The sequence below is a fragment of the Parus major genome, chromosome 3 (genome assembly GCF_001522545.3).
Source record: "Parus major isolate Abel chromosome 3, Parus_major1.1, whole genome shotgun sequence".
NCBI classification, from domain to species: domain Eukaryota; kingdom Metazoa; phylum Chordata; class Aves; order Passeriformes; family Paridae; genus Parus; species Parus major.
The window spans coordinates 74,394,537-74,414,800 of record NC_031770.1 but is presented as its reverse complement, the minus strand read 5'-3'; the positions used below and the strand labels follow the sequence as shown (position 1 = coordinate 74,414,800).

General features: G+C 35.4%; 1 protein-coding gene across 1 annotated transcript; it reads left to right on the top strand.

Moving 5' to 3' along the window:
* Nucleotides 1-5: 5 nt before the first annotated feature.
* On the top strand, nucleotides 6-19,308 carry UFL1 (UFM1 specific ligase 1; the record flags this gene model as incomplete). The annotated part of the gene is made up of 19 exons (XM_015620469.2): nucleotides 6-70; nucleotides 747-892; nucleotides 1,773-1,801; nucleotides 2,541-2,638; nucleotides 3,494-3,608; nucleotides 3,841-3,971; nucleotides 4,601-4,659; nucleotides 8,025-8,171; nucleotides 9,272-9,447; nucleotides 10,175-10,354; nucleotides 10,675-10,795; nucleotides 13,068-13,190; nucleotides 14,920-15,040; nucleotides 15,267-15,430; nucleotides 16,521-16,651; nucleotides 16,793-16,873; nucleotides 17,636-17,721; nucleotides 18,199-18,379; nucleotides 19,069-19,308. Coding segments are annotated over 19 exons (2,367 nt in total), but the record flags the coding sequence as incomplete, so codon positions are not given.
* Nucleotides 19,309-20,264: the final 956 nt, after the last annotated feature.

The window sequence follows — 20,264 nt, the reverse complement described above, 5'->3', positions numbered from 1 at the left end:
CGGCCTGGGAGGAGATCCGGCAGCTGGCGGCCGACTTCCAGCGGGCGCAGTTCGCTGAGGTAGCCCACAGGTGAGCAGGGCGGCGCCGGCACCGCCGCCGAGCCCGCCTGCCGCGCCCCTTCCCCGCGCCGGCCGCCCCCCTTCCCCCGCGGGGCCCAGCCAGGCGCGGCCCCTCTGTCTTCCCCGAGTCTCTCCCTGAGGGAGCCCCGCGGGCCCTTCTGGGACCCCAGAGCACGGGCAGGCCCACGGAAGCGACTGAGTGTGTAGTCACAACTAAGTTCGAGTTGCTCAAAATCATCGCGGCTCCAGTGCTCGGTTTCTCCCTTCTGTCTGCTTGACCAGTTGAGATCGTTGCCAAGAACTTGTTTTTGTTAAAGAAAAATGAATCGCAAAAGCGTAAAAGTAAAATAAAAGCGCACAGAAGTGTCATAGACACGAATTCTTTAGTTGCAGGCGTTCCTATATTCGCCAGCAGGTGCCTTCTCACAGCTGACAGGGCTGATAGCTCTTCATGAGGAGAGTAAAAGTTTTGGAGAGGTGACCCGCCTAAGTGAAGCCATATGGATGATTTGGTGGGTGATAAGCTGGATGCAGACTTTAATTTCTTTGTCCGAAAAAGTATATTCTCAAAGAACTGCGAGCAGTCTTCATTGTATTTCCTGTGCTTAGTATGTTTGAAATGTCAATTTAAAGGGAGTTTTAGGAAGTACTTCCTTAGAATAACTACTGACTCCTGCTTTTGATAGATTGTCAGAACGGAACTGTATAGAAATTGTCACAAAGCTGATCGCAGAAAAGCAGTTGGATGTAGTGCACACACTTGATGGCAAGGAGTATGTCACGCCAGCACAGATTAGTAAGGAGATCCACGATGAGCTTCATGTTTGTGGTGGTAAGTGTGGCATTTTCCTTCTTCCTTTGGAGTTAGAAGTTAATTTTGAAGGCTACAGAAAGAATTTGAAAGCTGTCAGTACCCTTAATCATTCAGAAAAAGTCAGTTTGCTTCATCTACGCATTAATTCACCTACTTTTATTTTCATTTCAGATCTGGGTCAAGCTTTTAGATTTTTACATAAGATCTGCTAATTGCTTTGTTTTCACTCATGTAGAATTTCTGCCACAAAAGTTGTATAAAAATCCTTTTGAAGGAAAATTGGCATTTTAATATAGTTTGGTACGTGGCCAAGATGTTTGGCCTTGTCTTGGAATTTTAAAGTCATTCTTCTGTCACCGTTAGTAATAGTAACAATAATAATAATAAAAATAATAGTAATAATAATAATTGTAAATTGTCATTGACACATCTTTTATTTTACCAATATGAAGAGCCACCTGTATTGGAAGATGTGACTTAGGAAGCAAGTACTGTTCAGACAGCTTTTTGTCAATGGTTTTAATGAACAGGCAGTGTACTTAGAGTTATACTTAGGGGTGAATTTTACAACGTCATATGTTTAGAAAAATTAACTTCTTATTATGTCCATACAGATTAGCCATTTTCTCACTGTTACTATGGGTTTGCCTCAGTTTGTGTTTTGCCATTGTGTATCATACCAGTGGGACAGCTTGGACTGAATTAAAATTTCTGGGCTTTTTGTTAGTAGCTTCATGCAAAGGTAGAGAGTTTTAACAATCTCTGGGTAATCATGGACTAGATTACTTGGTCTACAGAAAAAGTAATTAAATACTGTGTGCATAGTGAGCTGTACTATATTCTAAATCTGTTGAAATGTGTTTCATGTACTAAAAGTGTGTTTTAACTTTTCTCAAAGGTCGAGTTAACATTGTCGACTTACAACAGGTAACTTTGTAATGAAAACTTTATACTTCTTTGTTTTCTTCACCATGCATAGTGTGGATTTGGAGTTCATTAGTTGTACTCCAGCTAAGTTATTTTTTTAAAACAGTACAAATTTTATGAATAGCTGGTAGCTCCTGTCAACGTACTGCAGATTACTTAATCTGTCCATTTATTGCTTTGTTGAAATGTCTCTGTTAAGTGATAATCTAGGACTTCTGAAATCACTACTGATATATACAGTTTTTGTTTATGAACTCTTTCTTTGTAAACTAAGGAAGGCAGAAAAGAAATATGTTGCCCATGTAAATTTAAAGCTGTAGGAGCATGCATAATTAACTTTGCATGCCTCTTTGAATCTTCCCTCTTCCTTCCTTATTCTCTTGTCTCCACTAATCTTTGTTCTACAGTATTCTTCCTCTATGGCTTCAGGCTTGAGCAAAATTACTTGGAAACAGAAAACGTTTCTGAAAGCCAGTTTTCTATTTTCTCTTGCTGCTTTCTGGTATTTTTTTATTATATATGTTTCTTTTAACCTTGTAACAGTTGCAAAGAGGGGTTGTTCTTTTTTCCCTAAAGCACTGCTGCTTTGTTCCAAAACACAGATTTAGTGTGTTTTTGTGTGCAATAGTATAAAAAAAATAAAAGCAGCTTTCCTCAAGATGTAGGAATGTTGAACTAATATTCCAGTGTTTGAGAATGATTTTCAATTTAAAGTTCTGATAAGAGGTGTTTTTTTTAGGTAATAAATGTGGACCTTCTGCACATTGAAAACAGAGCTAATGACATTGTTAAATCTGAAAAAGGTATTCAGCTTGTACTGGGACAGCTTATAAACGAGTGAGTACCGTCAGGAGCAATATGTATAATTGATACCGTATTTATTTCTTAAAATGCAGACTAAAAATAATGTCCAACTGTTGTTGCTTCTGAAGTGAAATACATTTTTCTTGGCTGGTCTTAGAGCTGCTTGGTGGTGATCAGTGCTACTTTAGGCAGGTGAGGCCTATCTCAGCAAAGCATCTGTTGAATTCGCAATGTAAAGCTCCTACTGATTGTCTATGTTCAGTGTCCTGCCTTTAAGAGGCTTCATTTCTTACCCAGTGGCTTTGTGTACAGCAGCCAAATCTCATTTGCTCTCTGCCTTTGCTGTCTGCCTCAGCTGTTGACAAACCTTCTACCTCTTGTTCTACCTCACAAGCCTAAGATGCTTGAGCTAGTTATTTCATGGTTTCCAGCACACTTAATAACCACTGATGTAGTACTCTTAATATTATTCTTACTCAACCCAACAAAGAGGCTGTCCTTTCTATTGACTGAGCTTCAGGATCTGTTCTTGTTGTCAAAGAATATGAAGTCCCTGGCTCTCTTGAAATAGTTAAGACCTGTCTTGTTTACTAACACTGTTTTCCAATTTTCATTGACATGTTTTCCTCTTTCTCTTGCTTGAAATTTCCATACAAGTAGATAAATGGCCCATCTTAATGCTCACTACCTGCCTAGCAGGCTTTTTAAAAAAAACACACATTTTCACATACACTTTATTAATTTAAAATAATTTTCATCATATTTTTGCAAAGATGTAACAGAAGGAGATATATTAAAAGAGGTCAGTTATTCATTATGTGATCTTGAGGCTGACTTTGAATGTCACACTTAAAGTGTTGTCTTTTCTTTTTCTCGTTCTTACAAAAGGAGTTATCTGGATCAATTAGCAGAAGAAATAAATGATAAACTGCAGGAAACTGGCCAGGTGACAATATCAGAACTCTGCAAGACGTACGACCTTCCAGGAGACTTTCTGATACAGGTGATGAAAGCCACCAACCTGGAAAATGCAGAATTAGTTGTGACCACCTTCTTCATTTATCTTTGGCTTTAAGTCACTATTTTGAACAAACTTAATGTTAAGATTAAATCTTAATTTTCATGGTGCATCTGTAAATCATGCTTCTGTGTTCTGCAGTGTTTTCTGTCGTTAGATACCTGTATATCTGATGGAAGAAGGCATGCTTAGAAAAGCTCAATTCTTCTATTTACAGGCATTATCCAAGCGTTTGGGCAGAATTATTCATGGACAACTAGACCAGGAAAACCGTGGGGTGATTTTTACAGAAGCCTTTGTGTCCCGCCATCGAGCACGCATTCGTGGGCTCTTCACTGCAATTACTCGGTAAATTGCAATGCCTGCAACCACATATTAAAATATTTTTGCCGTAGGTCTTTATGGGCCAGACTCACTTGTGATTGAAAAGGAAGAGAAAAAAAAGACCTATAGATAGATTCCCCTCAGTGTAGTTCAGTTCCTGGGACCAGTTCTCAGTTATCTTAGACTCACTTGTTAGAAATGGGGACTCTCTTTTGAAAAACAAGGGAAGTATAACAATATACAATATACTGTAGTGTTTTGGCTGAAGGAAATGGTAATCTATATAGTTCTTTTGTTACTTTGTAGAATATCTGTCCTCTGCTCCACCTTAGTCAGTTACATATTGATGTAACTAAATGTGATTATAAATAACTTTTTCTTACTAAATCAATAAACTTTTGTGTCACTTTGTAGGAAGAGGAAAACTTAACAAAGCAGAAGCTTGCTTACAATAATTATCATAGCTTTTGTGTTATCACTTCACAGTAATTCAGAATTAAGATCTTGTAAGCTATTTTAAACATCAGTGTAGAACCCTGAGGCTAGGATACTATGTGGTTCTGTTCATCTATAGTAACCTCTTTTATTTCTGGATTCTTCACGTCAGTTTCGTATCATTAATTTATATTGTTTTGTTTTTCTTTTTTTCCAAGGCCTACACCTGTAAGTAGCTTGATCACTCGGTATGGATTTCAAGAACATTTACTTTACTGTGAGTTTCATTCAGAATATTTTGTGTGTTTGTTAGGAAGTCCACTCTTCATTATTAAAAGTATGCTTTCAAAGAAGCTTTTTAGTATATAGCCTTAATTCTGAAATACAGAACAATCTGTTTCTCTTTAGTGTAGAAAGTATTAAACCCTTTGTGCTATCCATAACTGAAGGGATGGTCCCTGTATCTGAAGCAAGGAAAACATTTGTTGACGAAATGCCTCTGGGGGCACAATGATACAAGAAGTACAGTACTTATTTATTCATCTCTTTCATTATTTGCCCTTAGCTACTAACAGTTTTATCAGTGAAGCACACAAAAGGGGACAGATTTTATGCAGCCAAATGGCATTAATTGCTCAGGATTTTATTTATTGACTTTTTCTGTGATAATGGAGGCTAAGCTTTTGTTATACTCTTAGTTAAATGACTTATGTGCTGAGAGATAAAACATATCCTTAAACTGCTTTTATTTTCTGCAATTCCTTTTTTAAATAGAAATGCATAAAGAATCCCTATTCAGCTGCTGAAATCTTTAGGCTCTACTTGTCACTTTGTGTGCCCTCTCCTATCTCTCAAAAATGCTGCTTCAAGCATCATTAGTCTTCTATGCTGGCTGACCAAGTGCTGCTGGTCTTTTAAAATCCTTTAATGGTTTCTATCTCTTCTCATGAACCTTAATGCTTCTCTTGATTGGGTCTTCTTGCCTTCAGGGCATTGCTCTCTTTAGTTCCACTGTAGTATCTCTCTGCTTGTCCTGCTATTCTCTGCCACAAGCGTATTCATTAAAAATTAAAATCCTAGCACTTAAGTAAAATCATATAAACACTCTACTTTCACATAATCAATTTAAAATTTCCACCTTTTTTTTTCTTTCATGTGCCATCCAGGTTTTCATAGATTAAAGGGAAAATCTGTGAAATTGCATTATAATAATGTCTCGATACCCAGCAAATTTCAGTGTTTGCTTAGAGTCTGTTTCAGATAAGTCTTTCAAGTACATCATCATGCTTTGATGATGTACAGTGTTAATGTGAATTGGAGTTCTGGTGTTTTCCTGACACTAGTGATCATCACAATACATACTTCTAGTACTTTCATGGGATTTTTTAGTGAGTTTGTTCATCTTTTTCTTTAGTTTTTCTTACTGTCTTTCATTACCTCTGCAGTTTCTAATTTTCAAAGACCTTTTTATCTTTTTATTCACTGCCAGATTTTATTGTGTTCATTTGCTAAGATACCATTTCAATTTCACAAATGCTGGAAATCAGAAAAATACCTTGTAATGATTTTACTTTTTAGCTTTTTATGTCTGTTGCTGTAGCAATGTGTTTAAAAGTGGTCTTTGTCACTTTTCTGAATAAAAAATTCCTGATTACAAATTTTTTTTCCAGAATAAAAATGTAAGTTTAGTGTAATATTTGTATCATTTACAAGCAGCTAACTGATTAATCAATACTTGGGTTTAGACAGGATAAATACTGTTCTTTGGTACTTTCACATGGATATGCTGCTATTCATATTAAGCTCTCATAAAGTTATGATAAAAAGTAGTTTTAGAAATAAGAAACTCTTCAGATTAAAACACTAATTACAAAGCATAATGAAATCACAGATGTTATTAATTTCTGATCATTATTTTACTGGTGTAGGACTGACATAGAGGGACACTGAGACATCTCTCAGACTGACAGAGACCTAATAGGACACTACAAACTACTTGGTCACCCTTAAAAGTAAATGAGAATTTATGGTAGTTCTACAGGGATCCTGTTGTTTTAAAACAAAATATTGTCTAGAAATAATTGGAGCAATGATCTGTGAAATCTCTGAGAGCACCTCCTCTGCCCTGGAGTTTTAGAACTGGCACTTGATAAAATACAGAATTTAATTGATATCTTCATTTCACTTCTTTTCTTCTGACATCTTCTTTCCCTAAAGACTGTGGTTCATGAATAGATTTTTCAACCCATTTTGTGGAGCTCCAAGAAAGTCTAATTCTTTTTTCTAAAGACTTTGAATAAAAAGAAGTTGAAATTACAAACAGAGAGCCAATCTGTATTTTTTGACGATTGCTTAAGTGGAATAGGCACATTGACTCTATTTTCTAGAGCAACTAAAATATTAGGAAGTATAAAAAACTTATTTTATTTACAGAATTGTTCTTACAAGTTCCATTTTATTCAATGTAACTGAACCATGGCAGAAAATGATTTCTGGCTCTTGTCTTAAATTACATAAAGCTATATCTTGTTTAAATCAGTTTCTCATCCACTGCATTTTTTCAGTGTAAGTATTGCTCAGCTTTCCTAGTGGCAGTTGTGTTCAATAGCTGCTAGCTTATAGAAGCTCTCCTACACTATGGGCATATCAACTATCACTATGGGCATATCACTATGGGCACAAAAACTATCATGATTCACTGTGCACTGTTTCTTCTGGAACGGGGCTTTCAGGTGAGCTTCCCTGCATAAGTGAGCTAAACCTCTGTGTGCTGTACTAAGCATGTGGTAGTGCTGACTGCTGCTTTTATTTCATGAGGAAGAAGCCTTGCCATTTGATACCATTTAATGTTTTGTTCCAGAGCAAAACTTGTCTTTTAATGAAATAGAAATAAACATAAACTGAGAATAAAAAAAAGCCATCTGGCAAAGCTCCAGAAATCAGCAGTTAGCAGTTGAAGTCACTGATATTTTAAAATACATCTCTTGTGTTACAAAAAGGCAGAAGCAGAGCATAGGAGGCAAATCAGATATTCCCATGCAACTTAAGTGGATTTAAATAATCTTATTTAAAATTGAGAAGTGCTTAATACTTTGGTACTACCAGTTACCAATATGTTCTTTGTCAACAGTATTTGTGTATTCTCAAGTGGTTATTGTTGGCAACTGTGTTATGCAGTTTAGATAATGACTTTCTATGTCATTTTCTGTGTTCAGAAAGAAAAGATCTGTGTTCAGATCTTTTTTTTTCCATTTTGGTTAACATGCAAGCCATGAATTCAAAGAGAAATTATTAATAAAATGCTAGTAAGTTTTATTTTTCTGGCAGAGAAAGATTCTTCTATGTCTGCATATTTTAAATTAAAAGCTAAAACTGCCCAGGTTTCCAAATGTTCAATAAAAACCATTTTGTTCCTGCCATTGTGGCTTACTCTTCAGAAACATTCTCTGATTTCCAGTGCTTTTGTGAAGAAATTCTCATAAATGTTAAAAATAATTGACAGAGGTTGGCTGTGTTTCACCAGAGCAAGCACAGACTAATTGGAAAGAAATAAAGAAGAAACAAACCAAGGAAACTAATTATATTTTGATTAATGGATGTACTAACTTTGGAAACATCTCTTCATTTATTTTCCTCTTGTAGCTTTGCTGGAAGAACTTGTTAATGCTGGTCGTCTGAAGGGCACCGTGGTTGGTGGGAGACAGGATAAGGCTGTGTTTGTTCCAGACATCTATTCCAGAACACAGAACAAATGGGTGGATTCCTTTTTCAAGCAGAATGGTTACTTAGGTAATTAATCTTTGTTCTTTCAGATAAAATGGCTTTCTAAAACAAGTGTAGATAATTGGTCTTACCTTAATATAGCTGGTGCTTAGAGTGAAGCCTCACAAGGAGAAGTGGAAATCAGTGCAGTGGCTGATACTCCTTTGCTGAAAGACCATCTTGCTCATTATGATGTGTGTTACTTTATCACAATGAACTGTATCTCAGTGGAGGGGGCCATACTGCTAACCAGTAACTATTTCTCAATAACAGTTACAAATACTCTTCTTATTACTGCTCTGAAGACATTGATTAGCCTGTTTATTGTAGATTATCAGATTATCATGGCTGGAGTTTCAGGCCAGGTGTCCAGATTACAACCAGACTTTGGCTGCTAATAGTCCAAATATTCAGAGCTCCGGAAGAATTTTTTTTCAAAATAATATTTGTAGAACTGGAGTGAGTAGCACTAGTGTGCTGATTTGAATCCAGACAAGTCTGACTTCAAGCTGAGTGATGATGGGTGATGGTGTTTTGAGACACCATGAGCTGTGGGAAAATAGGGATCTGAATAAGGAGAGGAATGTCCCCTTATGGTGACAAAGGGTCAAGTAGCAGTTATTCTTGCAGATTGAAAATACCTTAACTTACCATGACCATACTTACACCATAACTTACAATGATAGTATTAAGTGTTTCTGTAATACTGGTTGACTGATGGAGTTTCTGTCAGTCTTGAGTGTTTTCTCCACATCTTAAGTATAAACTGCAAAATAGCTGAAAACAAAACTCTTGGACACTGTATGTGTTGTAAAATTTTGTTCATGCTATATTAGAATACTTTGGAAAGATATGACTGCAAATATAAACTTAATGGTATAAGAATCTGAAAAAAACAATTTTCTAGACTCTGAATCATGGATGTGACTTCGATCTATATGCATACTTTTATTAACAACACTTAGACATAACTTGTACTGACCTAAGTTTTAGGTCAGCATTAGCATTTACTAGTATAAAAAATATGTGTAACTCTTTGTTTCCTCCTTTCAAAATATAGTCATCCCATAAGCTCTTACATGTACATGAAGGAACAAAATTTTAACAGAAATCTATCTATTTTGTAGAATTTGATGCATTGTATAGACTTGGCATCCCTGACCCGGTAGGCTACATTAAAAAAAGATACAAGTCTGCACAACTCTTGTTTCTGAGAGCAGCTTGTGTTGGTCAAGAAATGGTGGATCAAGTTGAAGCCTCTGTGGAGGAAGCCATCAGCTCTGGAAGCTGGATAGATGTAGCAGTAAGTAGTCCTTTCAGTTGTTGTTGTTGTTGTTGTTGTTGGATTTATTTCTTTTTTCTTATTTCTGTGTCAAATGATACTTTATTGAAACTATATATATTATATATGTATAATGAAATCTTGCATTGTCAGAGAAGAAAATTCAGTTTAATTAAAATGACAAGTAAAAGGGCTTTAATTGCCTTTGAGTTGATCTGAATAAAAACAAGGGAATTCCATTTGTAAATATCCAAGACTCATTTTCATTTCAAAGCTACTGTGAAAGTACTCTGCTAGACACCAATATATTTCTGTTGGTGTGTTTTTGGTGGTTTGTGGGTTTGTTTTGGTTTTGTTTTTTGGGGTTTTTTTGAGAAAATGTCTAAACTAAATGCTTACAACACTTCTGGTGAGCAGAGAGATGTTGGCCACATCCCTGGCTAAGTCCTAATTTTAGGCCTTACAGCACTAACCATTGCTCTTAAGTCCTGCAGTTGTTCTGTGTTTGGTGTTGCTCTGTAGCTGTTGAGCTTCATTTTGAAGAAGTTGCCATGCATTTGCCCAGAGGTAACACATATTCCTAGATCAATGTTGATTTGTTCTAAATTTAAATAGAGTGTACTCTTAAATTACTAGCTTAATTTGAAAAGTGCAGTGCTTTCTAACTAGTTAGCAGATGTCAAATGGTCTGTGTCTATTCTGTTTACCCACTTAGAAGGCTATTGTATTTTAATTTTCTTTACTCTAGACTCTTCTGCCCAGCTCACTGTCAGTAGAAGATGTTGGGATTTTGCTCCAGCAAGTGATGAGATCTTTAAACAAAAGCTCTTCAGGTTTAGTCTTCAGTGACACCATTGCAGTCAGTGAGAAATTTTTAAGCAGCTGTGCTGACCTGTTTTCTGATCTGATGCAACAGAAAGCGGAAAAGGTACAGTAGGTTTTTTTATTGCTCAAGGTGCAGTGCACGTTGAGTTTTGGAGTAAAACTCATGAGACTTTCTAGTCACTGTTAAAATGTCCGTACATCTCATCTGAAATACAACTAGAGAAGAAGCAAAACAAATGAACAACAAGTTTCTATATTTAATGGGTGTAATTTATGTTCTGGTGCACTCAGGAAGCCCAGTCTCATGTGTTGCACTTGGAAAACATGTTTGATTAGTGTACTTGAAAATGGCCAAATGGCGTAAATGTTTCTTCCATTGCTGTGTATATCTTTTTGCTATGATGTGCATGTTCTTCCTTTTAGGAAATTAAAAACAACCCTGTTAATTTAATCACTGAAGAAGATTTAAAACAGGCTTCTTGTTTAGAGAACTCATACACTAATAAAAAAGACAAAAAGGATGAAAGAAGAAAGAAGGCAACAGGTAAAACATAAATATTCAGCTAAAGCAAAAAAAAAAAACCAAAGCAAACTTGTTTTATCTCTGAAATACTCAAATAAAAGTTAGTATACTTTGTAGTCCATTAAATATTTCCAGTCCATTGTTTAAGATATTAAGAAATAATCTAACCACTTACTATTATACTGTGGATGTTGATACATCTCAGCTATGCCCATGAGAACTAATTTGAGACTTAGAGATGTGGAGGAAGTACTATAAAGGTCTCTTGAGTTAGTTAAACACAAGGTAACTGTTTTTAGAAGCAAGGAATACTGTTATTTGTTATTTTATACAGTATGATCAGATCAGACTGAATAAAACCAGTATTAGGTTAGGGACTCTGTGCCATGTTTTATTACACAATATAGATTCAATTTTAGTCTCCATTTTTCAGGGATCCAGGAAAACGAATATGTTTCTTATTATTAGTCTTGAGATGTTAGTTATAAAATAATTTTGTCTAAATCAAGAATGAGGTTTTGGGGGTTTTTTTTTGAAGAATACTTGTCATCTTTTCTGAGAAAACCATGCCATAGAATTTTCTGTCGTCTGCACATATAACAGTTACTTGGAGATTAAGACAGTTTACTTTGAGGTATATTCTGTTTTAATCCCAAACCTTTCTCCATTTGTGTGGTGACTGTTTGGAATAGATTTCAGTTGAAGGAAGAATAACAATGTGTGGGTTTAACCCTTTGAAATCTTTCTGATTTTTAAAACAGTATTCAGTCTGAAGACTGTGAATCTCAAAAACTTTGTGTGGCTCTTGTGCTGCTGCAAGAGAGCTGAGCAATCTATGTTGAACTGACTTGCAGATTGTTACTGTGCTACTGAAAGTAAGAGAATTAGAGCACTGATGCTCACTGATCTGGCTTGGTTGAATATACTCATTTCCAAAATAGAACACTCTACTCTTAAAAAAAAAAGCATGAGTAGGCCTGAGTTGACATGGAAATTAAACTAACTTTTACCACAAGAGATGGCAGATTTTTCTAGGCCATAGTTAAGGTAGAGAAGCTTGGAATTTATTGAACTGTCATAATAGAAGGCTTCGGTTTCCAGCCGTGAGGAGGAGTGAGACTCAACTGAGCCTGTACTAGGTGTCCAGACAAACTCATACCCACAGGTAACAGACTGCACCATCACCAAGCACTATGCTGAAATGTTTTATTATGGACTGTTATGTGCATTACCTAAGAACACACCAACATAACAGTTTTATGTAATGTAATTACTGTAATTCAGTCGCATTTCAAATAACCTTGTGGGAAGCACAAGCTTTACTTTTTTGGCTGTTCCTGCAAAATTATGCTTAAAAATCTATCTATGGTACATAACAGATGCTTACAACAAGCTTTTTAAGTAATACCATCTTTGTATTTCTTCTTCTTAAACAATAGTAGTTACATAATGTAGTTACTAGAAACCTTGGACCATATTTAAATGGAAAAAACACCTGCTTTCTCATGGCATAGTGTATATGGCACCATGGACTTTATATTTCTTCCAAGTGAAAAAATAGCAGAAGAGCCTGTGAAAAGGGGAGCAAGGAGCAGAACAGCTTGCCTTGTGAAGGGGGACTGTATAGCAAATTGAGATTCTGTCTGCATTGCATACTTCTTTGTCTTTGCATTGCAGGACTTCTGAAGAAAGTAATTTGTTATGTGTGTCAGAACTGGAACATCCCATTGCTCTATAGTCATCTAGGAAAAGTTGAAAAAGATTGAGTGCTCTAGTTAGCTGAATGTGTGCTTCCAAGAACATCTTGGATAAATGCTTATAGTGTTGGATTCTTTCTCTGAAAATTAACAAAGTTACATTATCTGAAATATTTTTTACAAACTCAGTTATTTAGCATCTTCTAATGAAAGTGCTAAAAGCTTACTAAGATGCTATTTGCAGCCGACAGGAAATGCCCCATTACATTATGGACTCTGGTATCTCGTCTGCTTTTAGCTGAAGAAAGACCCTTCTCTTTTCTTTTTTTCTTTTTTTTTAATATGTGCATTTAATATTAGTGTTTGTGTTTATTAATGACATTAGCTTAAATAAAGCTTTGCCTCGGTTGCTTCTTTTTCTTAAGAATGAAACTTATGGCCCTGAGATTCTGAAATATGTGTTCTAGGTTGTGTTTAGAATCAGGTTGTGTTTTTCAATCCAGCATTAACAAGTAACACAGATAAATTGCTATGGTACTGTAAACTTTGTAAGTGCTAAAACTTTCCTGTGTACTAAGCAAGTAATTCCCCACCAGAGGGCAGTGGAAGCGTGAGAGGAGGAGGTGGTGGGAATGCCAGAGAGATAAAGATTAAGAAAACCAAGAAAAAAGGAAGAAAGGATGCTGACAGTGATGAAGAGTCACAAGGGACTGGCACAGGTTTGTCATTTTATTTTAGGTATTATATATTTATATCTACTCAACATGGTTTTACTACTTGTTTTTTTTTTTTATATGTGTTCTTCTCCCACTATTTAGATAAGGTCAGCTAAAATGTCAAGAAGATGTGAATACTATGTAGGTAAAATTGTATCAGTGGATCTGATGTTGCTGTTTAAATTAAATGGGCATTACTTGTTCCCCAAACAGTGTAACTTAGTCTTTAAAAGAGAAATTGAAGTCAAGGAAACAAAACCATTTTATATTTATCTTTTATTTTATGTAGGAAATGCTGTAGATTTTGGGGTGAATTTTACACTTGTTTTTGTAATATCTGCTGCATAGTGTATGATAACTGAATGGCCTAAATTAACAAATTGTAGCAGTCAAACAGTATTTTTCTTCATAGGAATAAAATACACACTCAAAACTAATGTTTTGTTTCAATATCGCTACTTATTGGTGCCTGTTTCTCTACCTCCACTATTGCAAGAAGGAGCATGAGCAGCTTTCTAAGTAAAAGCCAGCACTGTTAAATTTAGAGGAAATAGTAGTTGTAAATGAAGCAATTGTGTTCTTTCTTTTGTTCAATGGAGAACCAGAAAATGAGTGCTTCCGTTTTATATGTAGTGTCCAGACTTTCATTACTGACTGAAAAATACTTTTAAATATGATATTTGAAGTGTGAAATACAGTGTAGTAATTTTGTTTGATATTGCTCTCACAGAGTACCATAACTCACATATAAATGGAATTATTTTTCAGGACTATTCAGTTACTGAGTAAAACAATGTTCAGTGACTTTCAGTTTTTGAGGTTTGCAAAGGGTTTTGGTGTAGGCTTTCTGTTTTGCCCTTATTACTGCATATATTACTGTGTTATAATTAATAACTTGAACAATGATCTCAAGGTAAACTCAGATGAAACCATTCAAATGTAAATATGATCCTTTTTAAAACCTGATTTAGCCTCCCTTTTCACTTGTTTGTAAACTCTATGTTCATTACTACTATGGCACAACAAGGAACATCATTGATCTCCATACTTATGTGCACAATAAGCCTGTTTTAAGGTGCATCTGGAACATGTCCCTTTCTGGTTCTCTGTCATCATTCTGATCTCATTCTTATATGTAAAAAGTCTACTATACCTGGGAAAAGTTCATGTTTTGTGCAAAGCCGAAATAGAGATGCACTAAAATGTATGTGTGTAAGTTGTTTCTATTACTGGAACACCTTGTCTGATTTAATCTCTCGTGTTTCAGATTTTATGCTGTAACCTCAAGTTTAGTACACTGTTACATGATTGTGTACCTTGCTAAAGGAAGTTTATAAAAATAAAAACAACAGCCTTTTGAAATCCATCAAGTCAGAGCACTCTATTCAGTTTTGGCACTTTAAATTCCATTTGGTCTTGGTGACACTATGGTTTCTAAACCAAACGGCCAAACAGACTGAAAAAAAGTGTCACCAAAAACACATATCCTCATACACTACTTCAGATGTCTATTACAGAAACTTCTAAGTGATCAAAAGAGAAATTTTGTCAGGTTTTCATATGTGTAAAATTCAACTGTCATGTATAATCATCCCTTTTTTTCCATTGTTGATAATCCATTTCTTCTATGGCATTTGGACTTTGAAGCTTTCCAGTGTCTCATGCCACAGAGTAATTAGAGCAATACTAAAAGGAATGTTTTCTCAGTGAGTGTTTTTTATGGCCACTGCAGGTAGGAATAAGAAGCCGGAGTTCTCTTTCATGTCACAAGAGGAAATTGAGGATATTTTAAAGACCCGCATGCAGGATTGCCCTGAAGAGCTTATTACAGAAATTGCTGAACATCTAAGAAGGTAATTTCAATAATTCAGGTGGAGTTAGAAAATTTGTGATTCATTTCAGATGAACCTACACTTCAGTCTGTTTTCTTGCTTAGAAAAGAGTGCTTTGTTGATAGACATGTCCCTGTCATTTACTACATAATGAGGTCATTTTCTCTATTGCTGATATATTTGGGAAAACCTAGTACAATTTCACACTTTGCTCAATATTTTCCCCTTTCTTCTTTCCTGTTCTAAGACCTTTGACAAAAACTTACCAGGAAGTTGTGCGTTCTGTTTTTACGTCTTCAACGTCTTCCTCTGGAGCCAACAGAAGACAGGCTATGAAGGACTTGCAGGAAGAATTCTCAAACTTGTACAACAACATTCGGTTATTTGAAAAGGGAGCAAAGCATTTCACAGGTACAAAATATATACTTTGAAAAATGAGTATGCTCCCTCAAGGATGTTAAATTCATTCCAGAATCTACGTTAAAAATCAGACAGGAGCAAAAGTTTAAAAAGGAAATTCTGAAAAAGAGAAAACTAGAGATGTGTTTAGTATGCCTAACACTGCCTTTATGCTGAAATGCATTGTTTTGCATAGTAATTGAAATACATTTTCTTTATTTCCTATCTATATTCTGTTTTATCTTATGTCAAGATAACTGTGTTCTTTCTTTTCCAAGTGTTTACCTTCCTTCCAATTTTTCACTGTCTAGGTAAAAAAAAAAAAGGAAAATATTGATAAGCACACTTTATTCTCCCAGTTGTGCCACTAATGAAAAAAATTGAATGGCACCTTATTCTAAGAAGCTGCTGTTTAAACCTCATAGGTTTGATTCTGAAAGTAGCTGCTGCTTGAGGATAGTCTGTCCGATTCATTTTGTAAGGGGTTACTCTGTAAGGTGTGGCAGAAAAGTTAGCATTAGGAAAATACTGTAGACATGTCCAAGATTCTCTGCTTTATTTAGCTTTCTCCTAGAATTTTCCTTGTGGAAATCTTCTAGCAGAAGGAAACACTAGCAAAACAACCTGACATTCCTGTATTTTGGAGTATATGGTATTACTTCCAATTAGCATTTGTTCTTGGACATGTGTTCTGTAGCCTCTTTTTATTTTTCCAAATTCCAATATTTCAGTCTTAAAGTCACATGGCTGTTATTCTATTTAACTGCTTGTCCTGCAGAATTTTCCTCTGTATACTCTTGACTTGATCAGTAGCAGTGGTTCAGGAGGATTGTACAGGGAGTAGTTTACTGCTTATACAGATACATCCTTCAATTACTAGCAATGCATTAAAATGTTCTTACAGACCTGAAAGTTCACATTTTTCACTGAACAATGTTCCACAAGAACGTCACAGCAAATGAGGGACTTTCTTTTCACATATCCAGATAACTCTCATACTACTCATGGTTGATAGAGTCCACAGTGGTGAAGGTGATGTGATAATATCATAGGGATCAGGTAACTATAATAAGTTTCCTTAATCACTTATTTCTTTTAACAGATGATACTCAGACTAACCTTGCCAAACACCTGTTGAAGACACTGTGTACAGACATTACAAATCTGGTTTTCAACTTCTTGGCATCTGAGTCAATGATGACAATAGAAAATTACTCTACAATCACAAGTGAGGTACAGAAATAAAAGTTCCTTTCTAACAGTCTCAAGTAGATCAGTGATGTTTGTTCAATAAGTAATTGCTTCACCTGAAATATGCCTACATCCAAAAAGATGATTAATATTACAGATTATTTCCATTCTTGTCCCATACAGGGTAGAATCAAGATTTTAGGTAAACTGCCAGAAGATACCAAAGGTCCTTTAACTAAACTGCATACTTCTCTGAATGGCAAGGTAAAGTTAATCTAGTTCAGATTTTCTGTTTTGCTGATAGAATGCTAATAATGCTGATACAATGCTAATTACACAGTGTAATATATGACCACTGCTGCTGTGAAGAATGAAGGCAAAATAATCTTCTGTATTTGTCTAAGGCAGTGAGAGAAAGTGTGTTTTTATATCTGTGAATTTTCAGAGATGAGAAGGTGATCTTACATTATGATTCTGATAGTCACCTTTGGCTCTTTGCTACAATGTGGAATCCAGTGTGCTTTTCATGGGCAGGTGAGAAGAGTGAAAACTAAGCAAAAATCTCCAGTGTAAAGTGGTTGATGTTTCTTGGATTTTATTCCCAGAGTTCTTGCTTGTTCTCCAATGTATTTCTTAACTAGTAAAATTACGGATATTTAAAAAAACCCCAAACCTTCAGATTATGGCAGTGTAGGCACAAGGAGAGCTATTTATTAATTCTTTTATACAAATGACCATACTGAGGTGTTTCTCAATAAAAAGTACATCTGTAAATAATTGTAGAACATGTATTCGTTTTTCATTTTATTTCCAAGACTAATGAATCACGGTTTGTGTTAGTATTTAGGTATATGAACTGTTGTAGGACAAAGGTAATTTCTACTAAATACATGTTACTTTCTCTTTTTTTGTGTAGTTTATTTCAAGTATACTCACAGTCATCTTTTGTGTGATTAATTGTGAACAGTAGTTAAACTTTTTTATAATCTGCAAACACAGATTAAATATTTTTATTCTTTTTAATAGAGTATAGAAGATTTTCTTTCGTGCCTTGATTCTGCAGTGGATATTTGTGGTATTATGGTGAAAAAAGGAGACAAAAAGAAGGAAAGGTACTTCAATTTTATTTATTGAATGAAATGTGGCTATATTGCTGCACAAATGCTGGATGCTTAATATGGGAGCAGTCATACTCAGTGTGTAAGAGGCAGTCCTTCTTTCCAAACTGCTTAACTTAAAAATAGAAAGTCAAGCAGTTCTAAATCCATAGGAGAAGGAGAAAGAAGAGAATTCACATTTAGCTGATTTTGTTGGCTCACTACTTTCTGTGATATAGTGTATAAATTCCCTAGGGGTCTCTCAAAATCTGAGCTGTGTCAGTGATAGTTGTTGTTGTTCTTTGGTTGGTTGCTTTTGGGTGGATTTTTGTTTTGTTTTGTTTTTTAATTAATGTTTTGGAATTCCACATAAATGATTTGACAAGAAAATTAAAATTAATGGATGTTAAATAAGTTTTAGTATATGTGACCATCTACTATTTAAGAGAATTACAGAATCATATTTTTGTTTAATATATTCTTGTTCCTTAGGCAAGTCCTGTTTCAGCATAGACAAGCTCTGATTGAACAGCTCAAAGTCACAGAAGACCCAGCTCTTGTTCTGCACCTGACATCAGTATTGTTATTTCAGTTTTCAACTCACTGCATGCTTCATGCACCAGGAAGATCAGTACCACAGATCATTAATTTCCTAAGTGGCAAGATCCCAGAGGTATTCTTCTATAGCTTTTTAAGGGGAAATTACCTTTTTTCTGTGACAGAAAGGTGTGCCTTACACTATTTTTGCTGCATAAACTTGGCACCATTTGGTTTCATGTCTAGACATTATGTACAGAATATACAATTTCTCTTATCTGTACTGCATTGCAAACTCACTTTTTAAGGTATCTATCATCAATTTTCTTTTTTTATAGAATTAAAAATTAATCTATTGTTAGTCCTTTGACTTAACCATAGAGACAGTTCTGTCTTGGGGGATGTTAACAATTCTTAAAACTGAACTTTTTTACGTCTTTCCACTGAGCTAGAGCATGGTTGCTTTTTAAATTTTTCTAATCTAGTTTTGAAGAAAGATGTACCTCTTCAAAAGCAAATACAGTGAAATTCTGTATTTTATACTGCCAAAACTGGTGATGTTTACTAACTACATTGCTTTCATTCTTCAGTGGTTAATTTTCCTATTTTTGCAGCATGGATGCACTTTCAGTTTTCTGCCTCTTTGAATGTCTCTCAGAATATAGGTTGTCAAATACTTCATTAGAAATATATTTCTGTATGACTAAATCTCTTTGCCCAAGAATGGGAGAATGCTTTTAAAAAATTACATCTTAATTTATAGGACTGTCTGCCTTCTCTGTAACATTGGCATCCCCTGGATTTGTTCTCATTTTTTGCCTTCAGGATCAGCATTCACTGATAGTCAAATACCAAGGACTAGTGGTGAAACAATTGACCAGCCAAACTAAGAAAACTGAACATGGAGATGGTGACACAAAAGATAACATGGAAGAGGAGGAAGGAGCAGAAAGCATTCGAAAAGAGCTCCAGGAAATCACTACCTCTATCAAAGATCTTGTTTTCAGACCTAGGAAATTTTCTGTAACAGAGGAATAAAACTGTTACTCGGTGCATCCACTTCCATGATAGAGTCATACTTTATTTTCTTTTATGCTGAAAAAAAGGGATGCAGAAAATGCTTGACAGACTTTAAATTTGGCCTCTAGTAGTTTTCAAATCACAGCTAGGGAACACTGTTGCTGGGTGATGGTGGCAAATAGAATTTTGTTACTACTACGGTGTACTTATTACACACATTAATGTAGATGTGGCAGAACACAGTTGTGGACATTTCAGGTGTGAAACCAGTGGGTTTTAATTGGCATCCTCATGTGAGACCTCAAGAAATTACTCATCAAATAACAGTGTATTTTGTTCCATACACATACAGCCTGATAGTTTTACTTCTCTGATTTGGATTTGTAGTGAGATAAGGATTGCATATAAGTGTTTATAAGCCTGTCTATCTTAATGTCATATACTGATTTTGAAACATACTCTGATACCTAATAACACACCAGTGAAGGCTGTCTTTGCTCTGGTATGATTAGTGGATGTTTTCAGTTTCTGTTCACTGGACAGCAACAGTAAGAGCATTTTGAGTACAAGTGGATATTGACAAACTTAAGGAAAGTGACCCACTACTAATGCAAGTTTCAAAATGTACTGAAAGTTCATGAACATCAGCACACACATACTACTGATGTATGCTGCTAATGTCTGAAATAGCTGTTCATTTAAAGCTTGTCATTCAGAAGAGGTGACTCTCTTTTGCATTGGCATTTTGGGAGCAGATAAATCCTGTTACACTTGCCATATAGTACATGCTAGGTGTTCATTCAGCTGACTTATTGAGTGCTTAGTCCAGCTCCCATAGCTGATAGAAGCATTTGTTTGCGTTCTGTCAGCTCTTGAGAGAACTTTTGCTGTAACATTTATCCTGAGTTCCTTGAAAATAACTAGTTCATGATCTTTCTACATAAACTTTGTAGACAGAAGTATTGCTTCTGTCAAGTTTTTTGCCAGCCTTGTTTTTAAAT